At 47.4% G+C, this 27,707-nt stretch overlaps 1 protein-coding gene across 42 annotated transcripts in view; it reads left to right on the top strand.

Annotated features, from left to right (window-relative positions):
* The first annotated feature begins 169 nt into the window (after positions 1-169).
* The window catches only part of madd (MAP-kinase activating death domain), a 42,657-nt gene continuing 15,119 nt past the window's right edge, over positions 170-27,707 (top strand). For 4 of the 42 annotated variants that reach the window (XM_076018367.1, XM_076018493.1, XM_076018459.1 and 1 more), the window contains exons 1-20: positions 172-494; positions 6,351-6,557; positions 7,090-7,710; positions 10,700-11,003; positions 12,718-12,849; positions 12,965-13,078; positions 13,213-13,293; positions 15,190-15,246; positions 15,931-16,103; positions 16,203-16,438; positions 16,527-16,683; positions 16,758-16,861; positions 17,207-17,403; positions 17,568-17,818; positions 18,069-18,208; positions 18,463-18,564; positions 24,006-24,114; positions 24,278-24,464; positions 24,880-25,030; positions 25,359-25,562. In XM_076018367.1, coding sequence (XP_075874482.1) covers positions 6,499-6,557; positions 7,090-7,710; positions 10,700-11,003; positions 12,718-12,849; positions 12,965-13,078; positions 13,213-13,293; positions 15,190-15,246; positions 15,931-16,103; positions 16,203-16,438; positions 16,527-16,683; positions 16,758-16,861; positions 17,207-17,403; positions 17,568-17,818; positions 18,069-18,208; positions 18,463-18,564; positions 24,006-24,114; positions 24,278-24,464; positions 24,880-25,030; positions 25,359-25,562 — 3,379 coding nt within the window. In that variant the 5' untranslated portion in view covers positions 172-494; positions 6,351-6,498. Of the gene's footprint in view, positions 495-702; positions 726-756; positions 952-6,350; positions 6,558-7,089; positions 7,711-10,699; positions 11,004-12,717; positions 12,850-12,964; positions 13,079-13,212; positions 13,294-15,189; positions 15,247-15,930; positions 16,104-16,202; positions 16,439-16,526; positions 16,684-16,757; positions 16,862-17,206; positions 17,404-17,567; positions 17,819-18,068; positions 18,209-18,462; positions 18,565-20,530; positions 20,591-24,005; positions 24,115-24,277; positions 24,465-24,879; positions 25,031-25,358; positions 25,563-26,839; positions 26,891-27,707 lie in introns of those variants that run through there. The other 38 variants (XM_076018384.1, XM_076018236.1, XM_076018376.1 and 35 more) reach the window with 23 other exon arrangements.

The raw sequence follows: 27,707 nt of genomic DNA, 5'->3' as shown, positions 1-27,707 counted from the left end.
TATTTTAATGCGTATTTATATAGTTGTTTATAACCCGACGCGGACACGGCGACGCTTCCTCTGCAGGGAGCGTTAATCATCCCATCGGGTTTGTTGGTTGTTGTTTTTTTACGCTTCCCTGTATGCGGAACTCCCAGTGGACGGATGGCGAAGGAGGAGGAGGAGGAGGATGATGATGTGAAGGCAGGTTGCATATGACCAAACCAGAAACCAGCAGCAGCAACAGCAGCGCATCGAGCAAGGAGACTGGCAGACATTTCGCCCGTTTCCCCTCTGCTGTGCCACCGTTGCACAAGAGAGGAACTGTTTCGAAACCACGCGGTTTAACCCAAATGTCACACATGCTGCACCGCTACTTAAAAGAATTCGGGCTTATTCAGACAAACACCGCCGCCCCTCTGCTTCTGTCACCGAAGAGGGCACCCTACACCCAGGCCGTCGTCAGCAGCTGGCTTCGCAGCGAACGGTAGCGGCTAATCGGCTAACGCAAGCAGGTAAGGACGTTTAATCTTCAATTTTTTTCTTCCCATGTACGTCACCAACAAATTGGCTATGTTGCTTTTGTCTGCACGTTCTGTCGCGTTTTTAAAGCCGTGCGAACGTGTTTAATGTCGCCGTTCTTGAAATGAATCGTGCGGGCTAGCGCTAGGCGGCTAACGCCAGGGAAGCTAACGGGCTAATCCATCAGTGACGTAGGGAAGCATCAAGGCTGCCTGTGTTTGGAGGTGAGAGGATGCGTTGCTGATGTGCTGGTTGACCGCGTAGAACGACCTGAGACCTGACCGTAAATTTAGAGGACCCTCCCTTCCCCGGGAGCCACACGCTAACGTTGCTTGGGGGCGGAAGCTGCGCGTAAATTGCTTGACAGCGTTGCTGCCACTCCTGCTCATTTTATCCCGCACCGTGAATGTCAAAGCGTCGGCTACGTCGTTAGCGCCACTAGCTTGACAGGTAAGACATTCAGCACAACAGCTCGCAACTAGAGCTCCTCAAACCCTGCCATATTCTTTATAGGCTGTAATTGCTTTCTCGCAGTGTTGTTTAATCGAATCACGCCGAACTATTCTTGTTATACAAGTAAGCATTAATTTAAAACGGCGTAAAAATATGAAGGAATTGGCGCTGCTAAAGAAATTTCCCATTGGGATGGTTACTGATGTAGCAAGGTGTGCAGTGGACGGTATGAATTAAGCTGTTCCGAAATATTTCATTATATATCTAATTTTGTGTGCAGGATGAGTCGTCTGACTGAAATTAGCGGGCACCTTAGTCGTTATGTTGTTTGAGTGGACGATATCAATAAATACGCACGACATGACATGTTCAAGGCTAGCTTCAGAGCCATTCGATTGTGTTTAGTCTATTGATAATGTAGGAAATGCACATTTTAAAGGGATAGCTTACGAAAAACTATCACCAATCGAACCCACATTCCCCCCATCTCTCGCCCCCCCGCCCCTCCCTCTCTCTACGTCATAAGTCAGGATTTGGCTTTGCTATTTGGCTGTAGTAAATTGACACTTTTAGCCACTTTTATTGATTTGGTTCACATTGAGCAGATCTCAGTTGGATCTGATAGCCGACAAGATGTCACAGGATCCACAGGGACGTGTGTGTGTGTGTGTGTGTGTGTGTGTGTGTGTGTGTGTGTGTGTGTGTGTGTGTGTGTGTGTGTGTGTGTGTGTGTGTCCGTCCAGTATTGCCACCAGCTGCTGTTATTTGTGTCTGGCAAGCGATTGTGTCCATAATCGAGGCCTGTGAATCATATCTAGCTCCCCTCTGCACTTATATAACTGGTGAATGCTGCCTCCAGACCTCTCTGACCAGGCCCGTTTTGTCCTGTTTAACGCCATAATTTCTCATGTCTGTGTGTGAGGACCACACAGGGTGCTGTTTGTTCTTGTATTTGTTGGAGTGACAAAGCAGTGCTTGGTTGCACCTGTCACTAAAAAAAAAAAGAATAATCCACGAGGTGGCTTTGTCCGTCCGCTATCACCCACATCTAAAAATAATGTCCTGGTTCTTTGTGCTGGACCCGTCCGCCTCCAGCTCTGCTGCTTTCAACGCTGCTGCTTCATAAAATAACCATTTTGGCTTTGCAGCCAAAAGCACTGATGCAGCCAGAGCTGCACTGAGATGCACTGTCCTGATGGCATTCGGGAGATGAAAGGAGTGTGATCTATATTTGGATAGAAGCTGCGTATTGTTGCCCTTCAGTGCGTACTGCTAATTGTCACAGCATACGTTGATGGATTGATTGATGAGTCCATGTTACTGTGTGACTGAACTGTGCACGGATGCATCATGATGTCCGTGGTGCTGATGAAGTGAACCCTCACCTGGCTGAAAGCATGAATTATGTATTGACGCACCACCAAGACCCATTAGAGACAGGCTAGAAATCGACGAGGGTGCGTCGATAAAATTTTAGTGTGTTCATTACATTGACATAAAACTCAACCTAAATAAACGCTATTAGGCCTTATAGCAATCGCCCTATGTCATACTGCAGTAAATGTTCTCACGCTTTATAAATAAGCATTTTGCCCTCACTGTTCAATATTCCACATTTTTTGGTTTCACTATTTTGCGTCATATTATTGAAGAGACTGTTAGTGTTGCCCTGTGTGGCAAGCACAATGCTTTAGATTGCCGTATGTCGTATGAGAGTCCATTCGTGTGTGTGTGCGTGCGCATTCTCAGAATGCTCCTCAGAGTTGCTATTAAATCTTCTCACTCATTAGCATGCAGAAGTCACTGAGAGAGAGTCTGACTCACGAGTGCTGGAATCAACGTATTGGATATGATGCGTGCTGACATTAAGATGACTCAACTTGTCATGTTCCAGCCCACTGTGTAGCGCCGTTTGGATCGCTGCAGCTTATGAAACGCCTTTCCCGTGGAGCGTGTTCAGCAGAATATTAATTCTTGTGTTTATTCCTGCCACTTTGGTCTATGTCATGATTACATCTCTGTGAACGACGTTGCTATGTTACAGTGCTGCAAGCATTTATATTTACATTTTTTTTTTTCTGACGCAGTCAAGTCAGACATCAACCTTTCGACCGGCCTACTCCATTATATGTGTAGCTTATGAAATTTGTAATGTGATATGCGGGTGTGATGCGTAAATACTCCTACAATATAACCACTTTGTACTGACGTCGCACTTGTTCATAAGTGACGCTGTGGTTTCTCAAGCTCTGTGCCAGGATGTCGAGCAGATCCCCTCAGTCTATTAAGCCTGGTTATAATTCACAATTAAATAGATTTTCCCGTTGAAATTTCACATTGTGCCTACAGTTTTGACTGCAAGTACCATTTTTAATATTAATGATAATTATGAGCTACTTATGACGTAAAATTTTAGCTTTAGCGTTACCAGCGCTGCAGTGTCGCCCGCGAGAGTGAGTGCAAAGCGGGCGCTGCTGTGTTTGTGTTTCAGGGTGTGGAGTAAAAGGCTATTTGCCGTGGCGAGACACCATGTGGAAACGTGGATCCTGTCACAGTCGGCCGTGTTTACGTTTGCTATTAAAATCCTTCCGCGGCCATCGGAGCACAGATGCCCTCCTCTGAATCGGTCGTGTTCACACCTGTCATTTCCGCGTTGAGTTTCCCCCGAGGGCCAACACGACTCGCCGAGACGTCGCCGCGAGCTGCAGATGGGGGAGAGGAGGTTGCATCATTTGGTTGTTGCGACACTGGGTGTGTGTGCGTGTGCCATCGGTAGAATGCAAGCGGGTAAATTCTTTGTGCCTTTGCGCGGCTGCTTTTGGAGCCGCGAAGCAACAGATTGGCTGATTCAGTCGCACAGTGGGACGCCTTGACATAATGGTTGCTGTCATCACAGCGAACCAAAGTACATAAGCGGCGCGAGTGGCTTCCTGTTGTTTAAGTGGCCATCAGCCGCAGACGGGGCTGTTGTCCTTCAAACTGAGTCCAGGGGCTAAAGGCAGTGGTCGCTGCGGTCACAGGACCTGCAGCTTTCACATTATTGTCATTCAAAGCGAACAGAAGGCGTCAGTGCTTTTGTCATGGATCAAGCTTCATCTTAACAGATGGGGGCCGTTTGGACAGATGTCCCCTGAAATGGTGCTCCTCCCACATTTATTTATTTATTTATTTTATTTTATTTTATTTATCTGTTCGTATGAAAAAGTTTGAAACCATTCGCTTGAGAAGCATCTGTAACAGCGAGGGCACAATTAAACAATATTTGTTACCTACATTGTGGCCTCGACTGCACAGTGAGTTTCTTGGCGGCACTACTAATACCACTACTAGATGATTCCAACAATGAAACGAAGGAAGTGACGCAACATTTTTGAAAGTTCGATCCGACTTGTGATTGAAACATGAGAGAAGTATTGATCCAGTGCCGCAGTGTGCAGCCTGAAGAGCCGAGATCAGGTTCCTTCCATCTGCTTCCAAAGCTGCCATTTTGTGTCGACATTACCCGTCACGCTAGGAGGGGGTGCGGTGTGGGGGTGCGGCGCCCTCTTCTTTGCAGTCCCTTCATGGCAGACTGGAGCCAGAGGCGACGAGCTGCTCTTTGAAATGAAAATACCCTCTGAGGCGTTGTGTTGTTGTTGTTGTTGTTGCTGTTGTTTTTACATATCGCTGTAGAAGAGAAGCACATGGGTGATCAACACTTAACTGGTGACCGCCTCCCTCACACGGGAGCTCCATCCTGATGCGGCGTAGATTTAGCGACGCACGCGATGCATGACGATTGCCCGACTATGGAAAGAATAAATATGGTCACTAAAGTTTGTGATCGTGCTGATTTGCTTTCGCCTGCAACAGGTTGGAATCGTGGCTCAGGCCTGTCTCAGACCTGGCCGATGCATTAGGTTATCACACTGACCTCGGATTGAGTTACATGGACTGCAAATTTAATTTTAATTTTATTTTTGGAAGTTTTGCACTGTAGCACGCAATTAGTTTCATTTTGGAAATTTAATCGTTTTCTGTAGTAGTGTAGTTTCCCCATTTGGGATGAGTAAAGTACATCTATTCTAAAAGGACTTTCAGTCATAACATCAGCAATAGTGGTTATTTATTTATTTTTTTGCTTTTTTTTTGTTTTATTCACTTCCTTTTTTAAAAAAAAAAAAAAAAAAAAAGCCAAAAATACATGTAGTTCAGTTTCTAAAGTAAATGACAGCCAACTCTGGCAGCAACAGTCGATGGTGGAATAAAAAAAAAAAAAATACTTTTTTGTAAATTAGTTTTTTGTGTCATCCAGCAGTCAGCATGCAGAAGGTGGAGGAAAACGCTGCTGCAGATAATCTTACGTTGGCGCCCCAACCATCCAGTTTGTGAAAGCTTTGAATCAGTTCATTGTTCATGAACGATGCTCACTGGGTCGTTTTGATTGATTTTGCTGTTTCCATGATCTGCTGTTGTATAGCCGTTGCATTGATTGGCATGTGTTTGGCACCTGTCAGTCACAGCTGTGTGTGTGTGTGTGTGTGTGTGTGTGTGTGTGTGTGTGTGTGTGTGTGTATGTGTGTGGTGGGGGCTAAAGGGAGGCTCAGCTTAAAGAATGTTTTGGCCTCTGTCTGAAACCCTTAATCTGCTTAATAAAACTGCAGCCCTTCACTTAAAACACTCACTGCACCAACACGCAGTGGCTGACGTAACCGCTTTTACAGAAAAACAAGCTTCACAATCACTTTCCGGTTTTTTATTGTTTCTTTGTTTATGCTGTTTAAAGCAATGCTGATGCAGGGGGGTTCACCTCTGTCGTGCTCCTCGTTTCTATCTTTATGTCTGTCATCATGTGATTCGTCTGGTGGTCGCGGTCACCATGCAAATTGGGAAGCGGTGACGTCGGCTGGAGCCAGCGTTGTCGCTTCACTGTCCCTGCGACGCTTCCCACAGAAAGACAGAAAAAGAAACGGGTCATAGAGTTGACAATAATAAAATAGTCTCCACTTGAGGAGACATTAGGTTGTCTTCATGCGATGTCGCAGGGCTGGAGATGAAGGGCAGGGTTGCTTACGGTTGTTCCAATCGCTCTAACCGATCAGATTCCGTTTCTACTTCCTGGCCACCTTCGCGCGTCATTACAACCACGTGACTGAAATCCAGCTCTTACCACGTCCGACTCCCTGGATTTCTTATTTTCTATGTTTCGGAAAAACCAAGAGCTGCGCCAAGAATCTGTTTGAGAAGTTTTTAGATATTTAATGGTGTGAAGCCGTTCTTCTCGTTCTTAGCACCTCCTAGAACCAGTCAGTGCGCTCGCAGCTTTCTTCTTTTTTCTCTCCACGTGGGGGGAGGGAATAAAGGTACTCTTTCCAATTTTAGTCTAATACATTTTTTTCTCTCTGTTATCATTACAGGTTTATTTTTCTTCCAGCCACCAACATGAACTGCCAACAATCTCCACTTTCCATCTGAAGCTCTGCGGCTGTGATGGGAAGGCACCACTGACTCAACAGGCAACACAGATCCTAGATGAGCTGACGTGCAGGAAGCAGTCAGTCCGAGATGGAGAAAAAGAAAATGTGCCCTCGCCTCCTGGACTACCTGGTGGTGGTCGGAGCAAGGTACGAACTTAAACCTGTGGGAGCAGGTGGCAGCTTGAAGCGTTTGAGCTCTCATGGAAGCGAGTGTGGCTGAGGGAATGTTCTGCGCCAGTCATGCTGGTCAAAGAAATGTTGTTGAAGATTTCTACTGAAAGATAAAAAAAAATATTGAGCCGAGAAACATTCTGTGTTGCCTAAAGCAACACCTTCAGTCACAACAGTATCCATGGTGTGTGCGAAAGCATGTGAAACTAGGAAGTCATTGTTTAAAAGCCAGTAGCCACAGGCCAAAAGGATGACTCGCATGAAAATCAAGTGAGTCTTTTAGATTAGATCCTTCCCTGAGAGGCAGTGTGTTGGAGTTTTTAATGGCCGCCTTTGACCAGAATTTTGTATTGTTAATGGATTTCTCACTAACGGTACCGGTGCCTTTCAAACATTTGAAGGGTGTTTTTTTTCTTTAAGTTTATCAGTCTCCTTAGACTCAGTTGCTGCCTCCCTTTCCCAGGGATATCATGCGTGCACTAAACGTTTGCCCGTCTCTTCCCTCAAGGCAACCCAGCAGCGACAGTGTGGCCCAGACGCCACAGCTAATGCGGCGCTACCCGCTGGAGGACCACCACGACTTCCCGCTCCCGCCGGACGTGGTCTTCTTCTGCCAGCCGGAGGGCTGCCTGAGCATCCGCCAGCGCCGGGTCAGCCTCCGAGACGACTCCTGCTTCGTCTTCACCCTCACTGACAAGGACTCGGGGACCACCCGCTACGGGATCTGCGTCAACTTCTACCGCTCCTTCCAGCGAGGGCACCACCGCAGCCGCGCAGACAAGGGCGGCCACTCAGAGACTGCGGCCAAGGCGGGCGAGGTGCCCGACGGCGGCGGCGGGGGGCCTCCGTCCAGCGGCGCCGAGTCAACGCCACCACCGCCGGCACCCGGCGAGGAAGGCGGGGCGCCGCCGGGCAGCGAGCCGAACACGGGCAAGTCTCCGCAGCACCGGCGGAGCGCTGCCAAGATGGCCGCCAGGAACCGCAACAGCACGCTGACGTCGCTGTGCATCCTCAGCCACTACCCCTTCTTCACCACCTTCAGGGAGTGTCTGCACATCCTCAAGAGGCTGGTGGACTGCTGCAGCCAGAGGCTAACGCAGCGGGCGGGGCTGCCACGCGCCACCCAGAGGTGAGGCACGGAAGTGCACCTTCAGGTCTACGTACTCAGATTTTCAGCTGCGAATGCAGAGAGATTGAGCCCGACCTCCCTTGGGGCCTTTGGCTCCCTGCTGAGTGACGTAGTTCGCCGGCATGTTGAGGAACCGACTTGCTCCTTTTTTTTTTGTGTTTGTTTGCCTTGCATTGCTCGCTGGCTCTCTATCCTCCCACTTCTGCCGTCGAGTTTTTATTGGAGCCTCTTTTTTTTTCTCCCCTCCCCTGCGGCTGCATGCAGTTTTGCAGGCCATCTGCAGCTTGCATCATATTGTGACGGTTTAATTTCTGCTGTGAAAAATGGGAACTGAAATAACCACAGTTTTCAGTGCAAAGCAATTCCAAGCACGCTTCGTATTTTGTGCGTTCATCTTTAAAGGAGCAGCTGACGTGATCAGCTTGTGAAGACTTCTTCTGCCTTTGTGACTCAATAATCTCCCAAACCCAAGAGAAAAGCATATTATTCCACAAGCCACAGGCATTAATGCTTGATAATATGCTCAGATGTATTTTTAATTTTTGTTGGCAAAATTAATTTTTGGATGATATTGCATATATTGCATATTAAATATTGCATTTTTAAAGATGATGATGTACATGGTTCGATAATGTGCCAAAACTTGTCTTGCGCAGTTACTATTTTGCACCAACGTAGGCTGGGCGTGAAAACAAGTGATACTTTGCATTGTACCTCAGTCGTTTCAGCTAATGCAACATATAACTCTGACTTTCAGTTATTCTAATGGGCTGGAGAAAAACATACTTGGGTTGCGATGTGATTTGGCATTTTCGTGCACCCGCCTCTCTCAGTTCTTGTGGCGTCGTGGGCGCCGCAGCAGATTGCCATGTGTTAATTAGGTTGCCTCCTCGCAGTGACAGCTCGGTACCCGACGTTTCCCTCCTCGGCTTGCATCTTTCCCGAGCTGTCACAGCCCCCCCCGCCCCCCCCAAACACTGGACGGCAACGTTAACAGTCTGGCGCCAGGTTAATCCCCGGCTTGAGAAGAACCTGAGAATCACTGACAACCTCAGAATGAGCATTCAAGTAAATGCCGGCCAGAGCCGAGGTTTGTGCCCCCCCTCCCGGCCTCGCCGCGATACGGTCGGGTTCGATGGGGGTGCGGTGCCATCGCCGGGCGTCGGAGCGCTGGAGCACTGTAGCGGAATGCCGTAGCAGAATGCCTGCGAGTGTTTCGTGCTGTGGCGCTTCTGACAGATTGAGGTCTCTGGCCGCCTTTAGGTAGCAGCTGCAGCAAGTGGGAGGGCTCTGATACACCAGTGATTTATATCCCATCTTGTTGCGCACAACTCGCACACACGGGCGCGCACGGGCGGCTGAACACACACTCAAGAAGGGTTTAATGACATCATGTGGGCGGAGAGCGTGGGCTTTCTGATCAATACTTCGACAGCAGCTTAAGAGGCTCTCTCTGTCTCTCTCTCTCTGTCTCTCTCTCTCTCTCTGTCTCTCTCTCTGTCTCTGTCTCTCTCTCTGTCTCTGTCTCTCCCTCTCTCGCTCTCTCTCTCTGTCTCTCTCTCTCTCTGTCTGTCTGTCTGTCTGTCTCTCTCTCTCTCTCTCTCTCTCTCTCTCTCTCTCTCTCTCTCTCTCTCTCTCACTCTCTCCCGCTCTCTCATTTGCCCATCACGTTATTGATTTCCACGGCTGTTTGCTGAGGCCTCAAGGTAGCAAAACACCAAAGGAATAGATTTAAATAAGTCTTTAAATTACAGGCATCAAAAAAACCAATCCGTTTGCTCGACACTCGATCAGAGTTAGGAGCAGCTGTGAATTCCCAGTTCACTCCAGTTCATTTTTTTTTATTTATTTTTTTTGACTCAACATGTGGCACACAGTAGCAGTTAATTCTGACTTGTTTCTTGGCCATTTGTTTGGCCTGAGCATGTCAGCCAGGCTGCGGTATTGTAAGAACTCGCATTCCTACCTTCCCACTCTCACATTCCAAGTAGTTTTCAGCAGCAAATAATACGCGAGGCAAACATGTTGCTCACTTAATCGGCTTTGTGTCCGGGACAAAGTTGGAAACTTGTAAATACAATAAACCGTAATGAAAATGGTCCCTGCAGCATTTTCAGTCTCACATCCACAGCAGCATCTGAGGTCAGAGAGGTCGAGTTGCCTCGAGTTTTTCTGCACATTTTGTAAGAAAGAAACTAAAAGTCAGGAAAAAGTACTAATATTGTTATAAGGCACAGGTGGGCAAACCTTTTGTCTGGTGTGGCCACAGTGGGTTCTGAAATTTGGATCGGATTTGGATGGAGAAAAAAATATATATCATAGGATATATAGAAAACATGTGCTTTGAAGTCTATTGAAAATTAAGGCCTTGAGTATTTAGCTCTTTATTGAAATGACTCTTAAAACACAAAAATAATGATGAAATACATTTATTTTATCGCTTACTTACTATTAATAGAATTTCTTCATGTTCGGAGGGCCAGATTGAAAAGCTGAACGGCCCCGCATATGGCCCCTGGGCCATAGTTTGCCCATGCCTTTTATAAGGGAATGAGATCAATGATTCCAGAATAAAGAGCTGTCTTCCATTAAATTATCTTGAACTAAGTGAAGAACTTGTGTTCCAAGTTTGGAGTTTGTTGTTGAGGAAGAAGTTGTTGTCACAAACGTAAGTGGATTTAGAGACAACAGGCTGCGGACAGAAGCCGGGATGAATTGTTTCCTGCCACTTAATGGGAGGCATCTTCATCCAGCAAGCTGTAATTTCTTAAGCCTCCTTGTTCATCACCAGCATACGCAGTTGTTGCCACAGTAACCCCTGCAGCTGTTTCTGACACCCAGCGCTCACTCATTCCAGCAAAATATACTGAGACAACCTTGGAACACTGCTGGGAAGTCATTTCAAGAAAGGAAATTGTGCAGTAATATATTAAAAAACAGAATGGTGATTTTTGGGAAGTCAATACTGGTGTTGCTGATGTTCCTCCAGGGACACCATGTGGAGGGTTTTCACCGGGGCGCTGTCGGTGGAGGAGAAGGGCAGCCAGCTGCTGGCCGACCTGCGGGAGATCGAGTCCTGGGTGTATCGCCTGCTGCGCTCGCCGGTGCCAGTGGCGGGCCAGAGGCGCGTGGACGTGGAGGTCCTGCCCCAGGAGCTCAAGCGGCCGCTCACCTTTGCCCTGCCCGACAACTCCCGGTTCTGCATGGTGGACTTCCCGCTGCACCTGCCACTGGAGCTGCTGGGCGTGGACGCCTGTCTGCAGGTGCTCAGCTGTGTCCTGCTGGAGCACAAGGTGAGTGTGTGTTTCGGGGTGGAGGGGTGCACCGTCTCACTGATTGATTCATTGTTTCATTGATTTTCTTTTGGGTCCGTGGACTGGGATATTGAGGCAGGGAACCTAAATGACAAAAATGTTAGCGAACTTTTCCTGGCAACCTTAACATGGACCTTTTAAAGCTTTGTGTTCTAAAGTAGCTCAAAGCAGAAGAGGAGGCCTCCCGCGGTGCTCGGGGTCATGATCGTCACAGGCCAGTGGCTGGCCACTCATAACTTAAAATAGGGTTTCAAAAAAGTATGTGGTTCACATCGTTTGAACAGCTTTGTTCCCAATAGACATTAGAAACAAGCTGAATGTTTGAATTGTATTGAAATCTTTCAATTGAACATATTTTTACACAGCTATCAAATGATAAAGGAATTAAATTAAATAAATAAAGCTGTAAAGCAAAAGCAATCCTGATTCTTAGCCTACTCTACGCAAGCTACGTAGCCAGTATGCAGTTGTTGTGAATGGGTCGCACAATGGAATTGCCCGCAGCTACGTAGATTATGCTTTTGAACACAAACTCTATGGAAACGAACGTTCTGTTCTCAGTGGTGCTAATGTTGTTAGCGAGCTCCTGCTTCTTTAAACACGGCATGCTTCAGGTGTTATTCTTCTTCTTCGTAAACTATCAGCTCCACGCCAGGCCTGGCATAGGTACTACATCTTTTCCGATAATTTCCAATGGCAATTTTTAAAAAATTCGGCTTTGTGTAAATGCGTTTTTTTCCCCCCGCCGAAAATGTGCGTTTTCCAAAAAATCCGTCTCCGTGTAAGTCTTCTTGCTCTCTGACATGCAGTACTGTTCTGGTTGGTTATTACAGGGAGACGGAAGAAGGAAAAAAAAAAAGGCCTTGTGCTCATCATTTGATAAAAAGGCAATGACTGTTTCTCCCCCGTGTCTCCTGTCAGGAAGACGAGAAGCACCGACCAGGGCTGTAATATAAGACCTTGTTCGGCTGCTCGTGTGTTGTTGCTGCTGGGTTTCAGTGACACGGCTCATTTTCAGCCGGCAAAGAGGAAACGGGCTTTGCTTTATTTCTCTGCATTTCTTTCGCACCGCCAGCCAAACTCTGTCTCAACGACGTCGAGCCAAAAAGGACACGCCCTCATAAGAGATGCAGTCAAAATACAGCAGCTACTCATTTTTCATTTATTTATTCAGTTTTTAATCCGTCCATTAAGCATTGTAAAGATGATTTCGGTAGGTCATTAAATCCGGTCGAGCGGAAGAAACTGCTGCTTGAAAGCGGGCCTAATATAATCCAACGCTGTCGTTATGGGTGATTTAAATGTCCTTTTCAAACGAAGGACGAACAGGATGAGATGTCGCCAGGCTGCTGAAATAAGAGAATGCGCAGCTGAGCTCTGAGCAGCACAGTTCCGATGTGAAATATTCCAGTGTTTGACCATATTCATATTTATATTAGGGCGAATCGATTAAGCGATTCATTTTTTAAATTGCGATTAATTGCAGAATCTTGATAGTTAACTGCGATTAATCGCTGTTATTTTGCATTTCAAGTCAGTTTTAAACCCATAAAGTAAAGTATTTCGTACCAGGAATTGCCCAGAGGGGCCGACTACGGGTTAGTAAAAGGGACAAAAAGCGCCCACAGGATTGAATTTATGTAATATTTATAATTTATATGTATATATTTGTTTCTTTTGTGGTGCCTTTTAGGTCATTCTCCAGTCAAGAGATTACAACGCCTTGTCTATGAGCGTCATGGCCTTTGTGGCCATGATCTACCCTCTGGAGTACATGTTCCCCGTCATCCCCCTGCTGCCCACCTGCATGGCCTCCGCTGAGCAGGTGCACTCTCACTTTCATTTGAAGGCGCCTTTGGATTTCAAAATGAAAGGGCCAGGCCAATGTGGCTGCCTGACTGTAAACCTCTTTACTTCTGTCCACCCCCCAACCCCCGCAGCTCCTTCTTGCTCCCACCCCTTACATTATAGGAGTGCCGGCCAGCTTCTTCCTCTACAAGGCTGACTTTAAAATGCCAGACGACGTTTGGCTCGTGGACCTCGACAGCAGCAAGGTCGGAACGCCGGCGGCCCTGTTGTCACTTCTTAGCCCTCATTTGTTTCTAATCACCTCCAGACGTGGCCATCTGCCGTTTCAACTGTTCTGTTGTTTTTTTAAAGTTCTTTCTAAATTCAAACCTCTTTACAGGTTATTGCTCCCACGAATGCCGAGATTCTGCCTCCTCTTCCAGAACCTGAATCTGGCGAGCTTAAGAAACATCTGAAACAGGTACAGCACATTGGTGTTGTGTGTGTGTGTGAGTTTTTTAACTTACTTTCCCCACCCCACCATGTGTGTGGTTTATTGTATTGTGCTACGTCGGGGCAGCCAGGGCTCCAGCCGATATCAGCGGGCCTGCTAAGCTCACGCGACAGTTGTGGAGAACGCAGGTGCCGACCGCGAGCCTGCTGACGCCGGAACACGTTTATAAGTGTGGAACTTTTTTTTTCAGCTGTGTGAAGAGTAGGGCTTCCCTCCACCACCCACTTGTATGTATTGCAAATGTGTGTCAGAGCCTTTTTGAACTGGTTTGGTAGTGCACTAACATGAACAATTTTTTTTCCTTTTTTTCCGTTTTCTTTGCATGCTCTAGCTCCTGGAGGTAAAAATTACACCCTAGGACCCTTATGTCACCCCTAGAAAAGACAAAATACCCTTCAGCAACATTTGGAAGTGACTAACTTGCCAACCTAACCAACCCAGTTATCTAACAATTCTAGGATCTGGTTCTGATTCATGGGCACATGAATTGTTTTGCCATGCTTTAGCAGACTGAGTCCCACATTAATCCACTTGTCTCTGACACAGTGGCTGCTCATTGGCTGTTCAAGCTCTCGGCCACTGTTGTCTTTGAATTTTTTTCTGCCTTGTTTACACATTTTTCTAAAAAAAACACTCTTAATTTGGCCAATTGTGTGTTTTTGGTATTGTTTGTTTTGCCAAATCAAATACAATTTTGCATGATAAAATGATCAAACTTGTATTCATTTGGGAACTTAGAAGACACAGTAATCATTGAGTAATAACGCGGTAATAATTTAGGAGTTAATGGTTAGTTTAGTTAAGCCATAGTTGAGTAAAGTGCAAACCAAGGCATACGAGGATCATAATTCGCACACAGACCCTTGAATCGGAGCCAGTTCATTGTTCGTGTGTGAGTAGCTGCTCCCTGTCAGTGGGTTGTGTGGCTGAGAGGTCGAACGGCCGCGTGCAGTGCCTCAGGTTGTCTGTTTGGAGCCGAGAACGCAACGCTGAACCGGATGAATGGAGAAAAATGTCCACTGCGATGCCAAAGCAGATGATGTGCAGCCAATCTGCAGTTCCGTCGCCGTTACCACTGGACGACTCGAAATAAATTGGTCGCCCCAGAGAGTGACTAGTTTATTTCCACCAGTCATTTCCGCTCACCTCACCCGTTGTTGCGAAAAGTCATAAGGAGGCTTTTTCATGACGCTGCGGGTGATTTGTCGTGATTTGTCGTAAAAAAAACAAATAAATGAATTCAGCTGTTTTTCAACACACGGCCCATTGTTTCCACTGTGCTGTTCAGCTGGTAACCATGGAGGTGTGTCGCAGTGTTTGGTTTTAAATGGCTGGATTTTTCTGGAAATCTGTTTTTACGATCTCATCTCTGGCTTTTTTTGTTGTTGTTTGTCAGTGTTTTCATGATGCATAAACCCTCATCTTTCCTCGTCTCGCTCCTCCTCTCTTCGTTCCGTCTCGGTGTCTTGCACCGCCGGCCCTCCGTCGCTTTCTCATCTCCTTTCCTCAGTGAACTGCAACTCTCAATGGAAATGAAGTAAAAGATAAAAAAAACAACAACAACACACTGTTATCTTTTGATTCTTAGTGACATCAGTCTATGTCGTCATCAAATTAGTCTCCATTCTGGTGAATTACAGTTTCAATCTTTTGAAAATCCAGAACATAAAACAGTAGAAAAAAACAAAAAAAAAAACAGAAGTTGTGTTCAAAAGGGGCGGAGAGAAGAAATGCGGCGCGCCGCAGTGCCGAACTGTCCGTCCTGTGCCTTTGCGGCGTCAGTCTGTGAGGCAGCTGTGAGGCAGTTACCATCCCTGGCCGTCATGTGATTGTCCTCGCATCTCTCTTATTCCCCTTTCCCAGTGTCTGGTAAGGTTGACCGTGATCACCCAAAAGCAGATCTTCTCCTCTGAAAATAAGGTTACCGATTTCTCCCTTTGCGTGTGTCATGCCACTGCACGGAAAATTTCCTCTCTCACATTTTTCTGCTTGACATAACGACCTACTCGTTTCTTTACCCCCCCTTTGAGATCTTGAAGCAAACGCATAGCGGTGCCGCCAAACGTTGCGGACCGGCCTCTGATCCGCTGCTTAGCTAGCTCTGGCTTAAGCATGACTGAATGCGCGTGCATCTATCTTGGCATCAGTGAGTTTTTCTCGTAACCAATAAGTTCGAGGCGATGGCGCTACCCTCCTTGACAACGTTAACATTCATCTTGACCCGGCAACTAAATGTCCCATTGTGCTGAGCTAAACATTGACTCTTATGTCTGCAGCAGTTCCCTCAATGCAAACCATGCATAGTGATTTACTTCCCTCCTGGCCCTCCTTTCCAAAGGCTACACGCCCACAACAGGCATCAACGTCAAAAATACCAATTCTGAGGCCCACGAGGTGTAAAATCGAACTTCCCTTCTTATCAGATTATCTTTGATCTCAGGGCCACCAACACACCACAGGTAGCGGAGATGGCTGTTCCTTGTTTGGGCGTAATTCGGTGAAAATGTTGATGCCTGTTTGCGGTTAGTGGCCCTTCACAGCGGCATCTTGCTGCCTCGCGAGCCGCTCCTCCTGTGCTGATCGATGCCGCTGTCCTCCCCCCAGGCCTTGGCTAGTATGAGTTTAAACACCCAGCCCATTCTGAACCTGGAGAAGTTCCAGGAAGGTCAGGAGTTGCCCCTGCTGCCGCCCGGAAGAGACAAAGCTTCTCCGTCCTCCACCGAGTTCAACCCCCTCATATATGGCAACGATATTGATTCTGTGGACGTCGCCACGAGGCAAGTCACATCGTATCCATTTTGCCTCTCTTTGGAAATACACTGAGAATGCACTGATTGGTTGCATCGGCCTGAAGTCACCACCTTTTCCCCTTGCAGGGTGGCCATGGTGCGGTTCTTCAACTCGGCCAACGTTCTGCAGGGGTTCCAGATGCACACTCGCACCTTGCGCCTCTTTCCCCGGCCTGTGGTGGCTTTCCAGGCGTCGTCTTTCCTGGCGTCTCGGCCGCGTCGCTCCAGCTTTGCGGACAAGCTTTCACACACCCAGGCGGTGGAGTTCTATGGCGAATGGGCCCTCAGTCCCACCAACCTAGCATTCCAGAGGATACACAACAGTGGGTGTCATTCCCCGAACGCCTCACTCCTGTCCCGTCGTCGAAAATCATTGTGCTTAAAACGTTGCCTTGTGCACTTGTGTCTCAGATGTGTTTGACCCTTCCTTGATTGGCGACAAGTCAAAGTGGTACGCTCACCAACTGCAGCCAGTGGTCTACAGAGTGTACGATGGAAGCTCCCAGCTGGTTGAAGCCATGGCTGGCCCTTTGGATGATGAGGGCAACGATTCTGACCCTACAGACAGGTACGACAAGAAACGAAGCCAATTTCAGACTTTCCAGATGGGATTGTTGCTCATTTATGGTTGTTGTTCTCCAGCGGTAGTGACAGTGAGGGCTACGATGACTCCAGCTCATCTTACTCTTCTCTTGGAGACCTCGTGAGCGAGATGATACAAGGTGACATCCAGGGAGACACAACAAGTAAGTCTTTGTACCAACACTGACTCCCATTGACATCACTGACTTTGGGGCGAGTGTAGCTCAGGAGGTCGAGTGGGTTGTCCAGTGACTGAAAGGTTGGCGGTTCAAATCTCGCTCCATCCCAGTCTGTCGTTGTGTCCTTGGGCAAGACACTTAATCCTAAATGGCCCCCAATGTGGCTGGCAGTGCCTTGCATGGCAGCAGCCACCCATTGGTGTGTGAGTGAATGGGTGAATGAGAGGCCATTGGAAAGCGCTTTGGGGTACAGTGAAGGTGGTGGCGCTATAGAAGTGCAGTCCATTTATCATTTACCGTTCTTTTTAATGTGTCACCATGATGTTTTAGGCCTGGACCCTCCCACCCACGCTGCTCTGGGAGACGCCAGCGAAGTAGAGTTTCAAGATTTCAGGGACGGCTCTGGCCTAGACGGTCCACCTGGCGCCGACGGACCCGGAGAATCTTCTGACGGGCAACCTCTCCGCTCAAGTTCTAGCACGACTGCAAGCTCAAGTCCCAGCACCATCATCCAGGGAGTCAACCATGTATGCACTCATCGTCGCCTGCGGATACAGATTTGAATTTGTCAGAACGAAGATTGGCAACAGTCCAAAAAAAGTCAAGCGACGTTAATGTGATGCCGATGAACCCAGGGATGCGTCTTACCGTCCTACCCTCACCCTCCCCGTGTGTTTTCTGATTGCTGCAGGAGTCGGAAGTGCCTGAGATCGAGGCCTCGGCGAGTGCTGCTCTGTCGAACCCTGTACCCCCGATGGGCAGCCAGCCGTTCCTCAGACCTGCACCCGACACAGGCCTGGTTGACCCGTCAAACAAAAAGCAAGAGTATGACAACCCGTACTTTGAGCCCCAGTATGGCTTCCCCTCAGAGGATGACCCTGATGCAGAAGAGCAAGTGGAGTCATACACCCCTCGATTCAACCAGAACCTCAATGGCAACAAGTGTGTTGAGCTTGCTCATCGCTTGAATGAAATGCTTCATCGCCATTCAATACAGGCTCTCTCGACCAAGCCATGCAATGTCGCCCCAGCATGCCAATTGAATCCGTCCATTCATGGTGGTCTTGAATCTTTGGTGGTGTATTAGCTGTGTGCTGGTTGTGAGTGCTTGGAGTGGAACCCGCGTAGAGTTCTCATGCCGCGCTCTGTCAGTTCCCGCACGCTAAGTCCCTGCTGCTGGCTTTTTCTTCAGGTCGCAGCGTCCGTTGCGTCCCAGCAGCCTGAGACTGCCGGGAGAGTCCGACGGAGAGGGAGACTCCCGCAACAGCTCGCCCAACTCCACCATCTCCAACAGCAGCAACGACGGATTCGGAGGTCTCATGTCCTTTGCCAGTGAGAGCACTTTTGTTGTAGCTGAAATTTGAACTGGCAAATCACTGTGTTGAGATTAAACTGGTGCAAGCTGTCTCGAGCAGGTTCACTCGTTATGAATCAGATTTGTCTGCAGTCTGAACGCAGCCCAAGTTTAATCAAATTCAATCTAGATTTGCAGACTTCTGAAATGTAAATACACCTCAAGCGTCCTTTTCACTTGTTGAAAGTTGCTGCCACAGTCTCAGTGGATATTTCTCTGGTGCACCGTACAGGCAACCTCTACAAGAACCACGGCACCAGCTTCAGTCTGTCCAATCTCGCTCTTCCCAACAAGGCTGCGAGGGACAAAGCAACGCCTTTCCCCAGTCTGAAAGGTAAGACAACACAACCCGGTCGCTCAGTTAAAGGTGGCAAAGGACCTGTAAAAGTGATATAAAACACTTAAGACTGGAGGCGAGTTGAACACTTTTTACACATACCTGTTGTGTTTTTACTGTTGCCTTCATATGCATGCCATGTCTAATAAAGATCAATAACATCAAATAGATAGATTACATTAATATATATTTTGTAATTTTTTCTTTATTTAATAATTTTACTCTCTTTTCTGCCTCTTTCAATTTCTTTTTGAATTTTGGCTGAAAGAATATTTTAATTTTGATATTGAGGAGGAAGTGGAGCAAGCAGGTTTGTAGAGCCATTTTCCTTTATGAGCTTGACTCTCTTCCCAAAGGGCTGGAAAAAAAACAAACACATGGCACTATTTTAAAGGAGGATATTGAGGGTGTTTAAGTTTTTCTCTCAAGATTAGAAAGAAAATCCGCCAGAACAGATTTGTCGCTAATGTGCTTTTTCCTACAGTTTTTATTTTACCTGAAATTCTTCCTCCTGTTCAGTCCACGATTAACCTAACGTGAGATATAAAATGTGTTCGCCGAGGTGAACTGTTACGTATACAGTGAACTAAATGTAATTTCCAAGCAGATAATTATTCTGGGAAGGCAGTTTATTTTCTTTTGCTGGAACAGAGCGAGAGGAAGTCGTTGAAATCAGCTGCAGGATTTATGGCTGGACGGCGTAAAAAGCCTGCCACTAAATATGACCCCTGTCATCAAATATTGACTTAGCTGTTGCGACGACAAGAGGAGCTAATTGAGGAGCAGCAGGAACAAATCTGACACCAGTAACAAAACTGCACCTTGTAATTGAACCTCATTGGGATTTTTTTTATTTTTCTTTCATCTGAGAGAAAGCGAGCAGTGCGTGAAGCACGTCGACAGAACTCAATAGCTCCACTGCGTGTGGAATAGCTGCCATTGACAACCTCCTGCTCCTTTGACCATGGTGTGTTTTGTCTCTGCCGATGTTCAGATGGCCCTGACAGTCCGGGTATGTTATGTCTGCTGTGATGGTGTGTTTTTAGGACTCCTCCCCCTCCTCCTCCGCTAGGCTCCTCCCCCTCCACTAAAGTGCCGCCCGCTGCTCCCAAAATGAGGATAGAAGATAGACTTTGCCTCATGCGTGCCTCCTCCTTGAACCTTTGCCCTCCTCTTCTTCCTCCTTCTCCTCCTCCTCTTCCTCCTCCTTCCTCTGTGTGGCTGCTGGGAGTCGTTCTCTGTACCGTCCTGACAGTCACACTGTCCTCCGTGCCCACATTCTGGTTCTGCTGTGGCGTCTGCTCATCCTTAGTCCAGCAAGATGGATGCTCGGTTCTGTCGCTGCATTTGTCTGGGATTACTCTCTCTCCCTCTCTCTCTCTCTCTCTCTCTCTCTCTCTTCCCCGCCGCCCCCCCCCCCCCTCACGTGTGTGTGAATGAGTGTGTGTTAACTCACTCACTTTGCTTGTTTTGTGGTTCCCACCTTTTGAGCGTCAACCTTCCCAGATTGACGACGCTTGAAAGGATTGCAGATTAATTCACAATCAAGTGTGCCAACTGTTGCATTTTGTGATAAAAGAGGACATCCCAGGTTTCCTCTTTTGAGTTTTTGCTGTCAAACATATCCACCCATCGCCTAAATTCGCCGTCCACGTTCATTTTTTGAGCCTCATGTGTCGTCTATACAAGAGTGTGAGCTACACATCTCATAGCTCCTGTGTAATTCCTATGAGTCTCAGTGTAATCACCTGGAACAAACCACATCATCTTCTTTTCCATCTGCTGCTTTTTTTTTTGTTTGTTTCAGGTTTTTTTTTTTTGAGAGGAAAAAAAAAAGTTTATTTTTTTCCTTTGCGTGCCGTGTTAAGTGAGCATGTTGTGTTATGGGGTTGATGTTCAGACTGGTTATGTCTGGGCCGGTGTCCCATCACTATGCGGCACTAATTCTGGCTTCTGTGTGCAGTATTTGGCCTAAATTCTCTAATGGAGATAATAACAGAGGCCGGCCCGGGGAGCGGAGAAGGTGGGTTCTGCCCGTTGACCGAGTGAGCTGCATGCTTCTCCAAGCCAGTCAACTACATCTCCCAGCATTCCCCTCTGTGCATCCTCATTCCGGCTCACCGTGTCTGTCATCAGTTTCCCCCGGCGCACCGCTCAGCCTTGTCGAGAGTCCGTTCGCATGTCTCACCTCCTCACACGGTTATCATTGGCTGTCAACGTGGCTTCCTGGCACCCGCGTACTTGAACTCGGCGTCAGGTCACAGCGGGTTAAAAACGCAACCGCAGCCAGTCAAATAAAGCACATAAAGTTGCTAAGGTTAGAATGATTAGATAATAACGTATTATGCGTCCTCTTGACCGTGATGCCTCCCACAAAGCAGCAGCGGGGTTGGGCTCATGCTGTTTTCCTGCTGCACACAGTGAGACCTGCAGACTATTAAATAATGCAATTTATACTCGGCCGGAAAAAAAAGCCCACATCAGTATCTAGAGTGTGCCTGGCAGTCGGGCTGCGCTCCTTAGAAATGATCTCTGCAACGCTGGCGTCCTTTTTAATGACAAATCATGAAGGTGCGTCAGTTTTCTAACTGCGTGCGTGCGTGCGTGCGTGCGTGCGTGCGTGCGTGCGTGCGTGCGTGCGTGCGTGCGTGCGTGCGTGCGTGCGTGCGTGCGGGCAGTAGAACTGACGAAAACGATTGATTGATTGGTTTAAGTTTATTTTGAACAAAGAGAAAAAACATTAAAAAAAAAGCAAAAACATGCAATATCAGATGTTCAAAAAGGAGCAGGAAGAAGTCGAAGCTTATCTGATCTAATTCCACCCCTTTTCCTGCACTATTTTTTTTAAATATATTTGTTTACCCCCCAGTTGCTACTGCTAGTACTGCCAATGACACCATTAATAATAATACGACCAACAATAATACCAATACAAATAATAACAATAATACCAATTTCAGTTAAGTTTATTTCATGTCCCAAAGAGCAAATTGGGTTGCAGCTCATAGGACCCCCACAAAGTAAAAGATAAAAAACATACAATCACACATCGTATAGACAGTGATACAAATATAAATAGCATGATCTATATGAAAACAATAGGATAAATCCAAATAGCACACTACCATAAAGACTAAAACTCGTAATTAAAACTGTTAATGGTATAGTGCTCCATAAAGTGCATTAGGTCAAATGTGTACTTTTGGGAACACATGCAGATCCGATTAGGCTTTTTTCTAAATTTGCTGACTAGGATTGAAGATGGCTTGCAATCTTACCACACGGTCAGATAATTAAGTCCGACCGTTGGTAGTCAAGCTAAATTGGCAAAGTGCAGCAATATGCCTCTTTATTATCTCAGACTGGGATCAATTATTGGCTCCACTCTGTAAATTCCCACCTCATCCAGGTTTCCCTCTGGGGTCAGTGGCCGTTTTAAAACTGCATAAATGAATTCAGAAGTTAATATACCTCTCAGCACTTACTGCCAGGTGTTATGGCGCCAAGGTTAAATGCTTTATTCAGTGTTGTGCTGACACTTGTCTTGAAAACCTCCCAGCAGAGGCTCCACTCGAGACGCCAGCAAACATTTTCATTTCAAAGTTCAAAGTGGGCAAAGTCCAAAAAGCTGTTTGTCGAACTGAAGAGGAGTTTGAAGCGGTTGCAGCGATGCACCCTTGGAATAAATATATATATATAAAAAAAAACTGAAACACAAAAACACCCTCGCAGTGTTGTTTGTTTAGCCGAAAACGTGTTGAAACTCCTGCTGCAGCCCACAATTATTGGAATCAGTTTTTCTTGTCACGCTGCAAGCGGCAGCAAACAATAGACCCAGAGTTTCTTTCAGGCGGCCTGTAATGACACATTTCAGACAAAAGCCTGTCAGGTTTCTCCTCCCTCAGTCTGTCAGTCCACGGAGACACAATCATTATGTGAGCAACAAGCTTTTGAGGCACAGTCTTCCGTGTGCATCTTCTTCGATCCCTGTGATCCTGGCCAGTCATAGTTTACAAGTAAAGCTTGCAAAATAACCCAGGCGAGCTGCTTTTGCAGCGGTGAGGCACGGAGAAACGCAGAGAGACGATCGTTGTGACGAGTCGGAGTCGTTCTCATTACCTCGTCTTCAAAATGTTGCGGCTCACCCGTCTGATTTCCCTGAAGGCTGAAAAAAGAAAGAAAAGGGACAAAAATCGCAACACTCTGTAAGACTGAAGTCGTTTTTAAAGTCAAGCGTGATGCACCTGTGATATGAAGCTCGGCTGCAGAGACGCCGTGGCTGCTGCATCCTCGTTTTTTTTATTTATTTGTTTATTTTTGCAAAATTGCAAAAGAAATGGATTGTGTGAGCCGCTCGGCGCCTGCCGCAGTCTCATTTGAATAATTCCGATTTAATTTCGGCGGCGGGTTAGCGTTGCTTCTCGTCATGCTCAGAACCACTCTGGAGCTGACGGGCTCGGCTGTAGAACTTGTCAGGTAACGCAGCCTGCTGGAGGGCAAATGAAAACTAGCCGTGTGAGAAAATGGAACAATAAACAAAGAAAGATGACCTTATAAAGTATGTTTTCAGTCATCTAATATAGAATGTAAATGTTCTCAAAGGTCTCATATTGTCGCCCTTCTCTGATCTGTTCTTTTTTGAATCCACACTGCAGCAGATCTTCAGAAAACAGCATGTTTTAGCCCTCTGTTTGCAGCCCCCTGCTAAACCGCTGACTCTTGGCTGGTGGTGGGGATGTATTGTCCTCCTTCGTGGCATCACAAAGAGCTCATTTCCAAAACTCCGTTGTTTTTTTTTTAACTGGAAAAGTGGAGCGAGTAGAGGTTAAGGAGGCGCTCCCGTTATTCCTGTATTGCCGGATGAAGGCGCTGATGACGGAAAACAAAATTGCCCCGCTGGTAGGAGTGAGTGGCCCTGCCCCGCCTGCAGCTTCTGGTACTCTGCTGCTGCTTCCCATCCAGTCAGCAGCTCGTCCGCTCTCCGTGTTGGCGACGCGCCCTTTTAATTTCCTCTCATGCATGATGTCACGGTTGCTGTTCACTCTGTCCTGACGTCACGTTTGTCTCCTGTTCAACTGTGTTGCCACCGACACCAGCACCATTTTCACTCGTGGTGTGTGAGTGTGTGATTTGTCCCTCACCTCTCTTGTTGTGGTAACAGACTCCAGCAGCTCCAGTGTGTGTGTGTGTGTGTGTGTGCGCAACAGCAGCAACAGTCCACCCTCTTTAGCTTCCAGGCGTCCTGGTGTTTCCTCACAAATTGATCCTCCTCGTCCACTTGATGAAGTAGGAAGTCGTTTTCCTGCCCCCGTTTGCAGTTCCGTGCGTGTGTGTGCGTGTATCCAGCCCACCTCTGCCGGCACTACTTTCTTGTCCCACCGTGTTCACGCACTTCCTGGTTGAGCTCAGGAGTCTGATTGTCGGGCTTCTCCCTCCAGGCGCTCGAGCACCTCGAGCCCTCGTCGACCAGAAGTCCTCGGTCATCAAGCACAGTCCCACTGTGAAGAGGGAGTCCCCCTCTCCTCAGGGGCGCATCAACAACACCAGGTGAAGAGCTCTTCCCCCTCCTACCCCCCCACCCCCGACTCCTCACTCTTCTTTTTAACCTGGACTGCAAGGCGTCGTCGTTTCCTTCCCTTCGGTCTTTGTCGAACTTTTGACGAATGCTTGTGTACTCCGTGCTGACGGCGGCGCATGATGTCTGATGCAGCGAGAACCAGCAGTTTTTGAAGGAGGTGGTGCAGAGCGTTCTGGACGGACAAGGGGTCGGCTGGCTTAACATGAAGAAAGTGCGCCGCCTGCTGGAGAACGAGCAGCTCCGCGTCTTTGTGCTGAGCAAACTCAACAAAGCCGTGCAGTCGGAGGAGGACGCCAGGCACGAGATCATACGGGACGTGGTGAGTGCAGCCTGTCTGTGAGTCAGTCAGTCAGTCAGTCAGTCAGTCAGTCACTGACACACAGACAGACACAGACAAACAAAAGAGGAGGTTTGTCAGAATTATTTTTGTCTTTTTAGTTGATTAATCCGGGGTGACGTTCAAAGTTTGTTCCTCTCAGAAGTTCCTTCCTCTTTAAAAGTTGAGTAAATACAAATGTAATATAACATTTAAATAATTTTAAACGGAAAAGCATCAACAGACTCTGTTTTATAGCTTTGAGTTTAACTGTTTTCATATATATATATATCACAAATATCCCAACATTGGGTAAACCAATCTGACGTCCCCCCCTTTTTTGTGTTGCTTTTTTTTATTTATTTATTTTTTTTTTTACAAGACATTGCACAACTTTGTTTCTCCGCCTTGTTTGCAGGAAGTGAGCAGGAAGGTGTACAAGGGCATGTTGGACATCTTGAAGTGCACCGTCTCCAGTCTGGAGCACTCGTACACCAACGCCGGCCTCGGGGGGATGGCCAGTGTCTTCAGCCTGCTGGAAATAGCGCGCACACATTACCAGACCAAAGGTGCGTCCGTCTGAGTGCACGTGTCAGACTAGGCCGCTAGGTGATTAAAAGAGATGTCGGCTGAGTTTTGTCGAGGCTTGATGTGCTTTGCGCCACTAATCCTAAAAGGCTTCAGTCTGCATGGTGGCTGCTGGTGTTACTGAAAGCAATTTAACCTCTTTCTAGAAGTTTTCTCATCTTCAACTTCACCCCTGTTGACTTTAACTGGTGCCGTTCTGGCTCTCTGCTCTTTTTTTTTTAACCCCTATTGAATTGTTCTCTCTCTGTGACCCCCGGCTGCGACCTTGTCGTCCCGTCTCTGACCCCTGACCCCTTGGCCACGTGTTAGACCCAGAAAAGCGCAAGCGAAGCCCCACAGACAGCGCCGGCAGCCCGGGGAGCAAAGAGAGTCCCTCTGGTCGCATGGAGACGGCCAGGCCTCAGGTTCTCCTCAATGTTCCCCACCTGCAGCTGCCGCACCACACGGCGGTCAGAGGAGCCCGCCACTTTGACACGCGGAGTCTAAACGAGGAGAACTTTATTGCCTCGATTGGTGTGTACACCGCTCCGCCCCCCGGGTTTGCATGCTCGCTGTGAGATCCTGACCAGCCCATCCGCTGGGAGAAAAATCTCAAACCGACTCTCGCGGGTTGTAATATTCCAAACATTTTGGCCCGTTTGCTGTTATTTTCTATGTTATTTTAATAGTTATAGTTGCGTATTTGAGCTTGATTTCTGTCTGGACCTCTCGGTCTTCCCTAATTTAACCGTAAGAGGGATTAGAGGGATAAAATACTACGAATCCGAGTTGAAAAGTGTCTGGAATATTCCTCCCGTGTCTGACACCGTGTGCGTGTTTGTGCCCCCTCTCGTCCCTGAACCATCCCTGCCCCGTGTTTGCCTCCCCCTGGAGTTTGTTTGTCGGCCTCCTCGAGCCTTGAGTGCATGTCCTGTCCCGTCTCCCCCTTCCGATACCCAAATCTGCAGTAGTGGATGTAGGAAACCAGAGGTTTTTGCGCATCGATAGTGAAATCAGTGCTGGTCTTTGCCTTTACTGCAGGTTTCCACGAGGCGTGCTGTTTAAAAAAAAACAAAAAAAAACGGCAGCTCTCTCTGCACTCAGCATGGAGGGTGGAAGCATCACTCCCCAGTAAACAGTCCCAGTACAGACGTATCAACTCGCAAGGTTTTCGCCAACTTTCTGCAAAAGAAAAAGAAAATCTTCATCAATTCACGGCTGAATTGTTATATTTTATTTGTTTTTCGGTTGGAGATGTACTCTGGGTCTGTCTACGGGGGACAAGTTCAGTCACCCACCCTGACTCCTACCACCCCCGCACCCTCCCCCAACCCCTCCCCGAAACCCTCCCCTGCCCCTCCCCCTTAGAAGTTGCACCCTCAATTCTACAGAATGCTGTGAGGTTTTGCATCCCGGCTTCTGCTACCGCTCCATCCCACCTCTCCACGCCATCCCACGCTCACACCTCTCTGCCTCTCCCCCTCTGCCTCCTCTGTCTCTCTGCCTCTCGCCACCTGTGCTCTGGAGTGCCCGACCAATGCGGGCGGAGCCAGAGCTCCCATCAGACGCCTGGCTCCGGCTCTCCGGGACACGTGGCCGTGTCGTAGTGTTGCCTCGGCAGTGAGCGCGGCTGCGGGGCAACACTGCCGGACACGCCCGCATTCGGCGATGACTCATTCTCGAATGTCTATCTTTTCTTTTAATTTTTTGGTTTCTGATTTTGAATGCTCATCCACCATACATGCCTTTCCAACCAGCTCTCTGACTCTCTCTCTGTCTTTCTCTCCTTGCTTGCAATGCATCTTGGGTAGAATTGTGGAGCAAGCACCAGGATAAGCAAAAAGCTATGGAAAAACCACAGAGTAAGAGACTTTGCACACACCAAAGCAAACAAAATGAGGGACGTGAGCACAAAAGATTTGGGGTGCTCCTGAAGAAAATGTCTTTCTGCATGGATGATTGAAGTTCTCCCAGTAAGAATGCAACCAGCCACGCGTAATTATTGTCAATTCATTCAGTGGATCGACAATGATCATGGATATGTTATCTGAAAATATTGAAAAGCGTCCTCATTTTTCCAGTTTTCTACCTTCTCCTCCTGATCCTTCTAATAGTTTCAGCTGTGTTGCTACACGTGCTGGTGTTACCTTAGCCGTATTTAAAACAGCTCAATCTTACCAATGGTCTTTCATTTTATAAACTCAAATATTCATGCGCTGGTCAGGACTTGACGTGACGACCAGTCCGTCAACCAGGTACGTTTGGGGTCCTGCGCTGTGAGCTCCACGCAGTGCAGGAGGATCTCAGGCTGTTAGGTGTAGGAAGCAGAACAGACTTTAGGAGGCAGCAGCGTGCATGAGAATGTTGCACTGTCACTAACATTCATTTACCCCCTTTTATTGGATAAAATTAAGTATAAAATATAAAGTTAAATCCATGCTAATGTGGATTTCCAGGACAAAAGAGAGAAGAAATGTGAGCTAGTTTAAGGGGTGTTTTCCTTTGACATTGGTTCTTTCAAATTAAACTTTGCTCTTAGATCATTGAGAATAAAATCTACTGCCATAATATTTCAAAAGTCCCCTAGTATACACATTTTCAGATCTTTTTGTTTTCCTTGAATAGAGTGGATCAGCCTCATGGCAATAAACGAATAACCTCCCAAAAATGCAAAAACCT

The sequence above is a fragment of the Nelusetta ayraudi genome, unplaced genomic scaffold, assembly GCF_046127955.1.
Source record: "Nelusetta ayraudi isolate G7.1 ecotype Tasmania unplaced genomic scaffold, CSIRO-AGI_Nayr_v1 ptg000002l, whole genome shotgun sequence".
Taxonomy (NCBI): domain Eukaryota; kingdom Metazoa; phylum Chordata; class Actinopteri; order Tetraodontiformes; family Monacanthidae; genus Nelusetta; species Nelusetta ayraudi.
The sequence above is the reverse complement of the archived record's forward strand: the minus strand, read 5'-3'. Positions and strand labels throughout refer to the sequence as shown.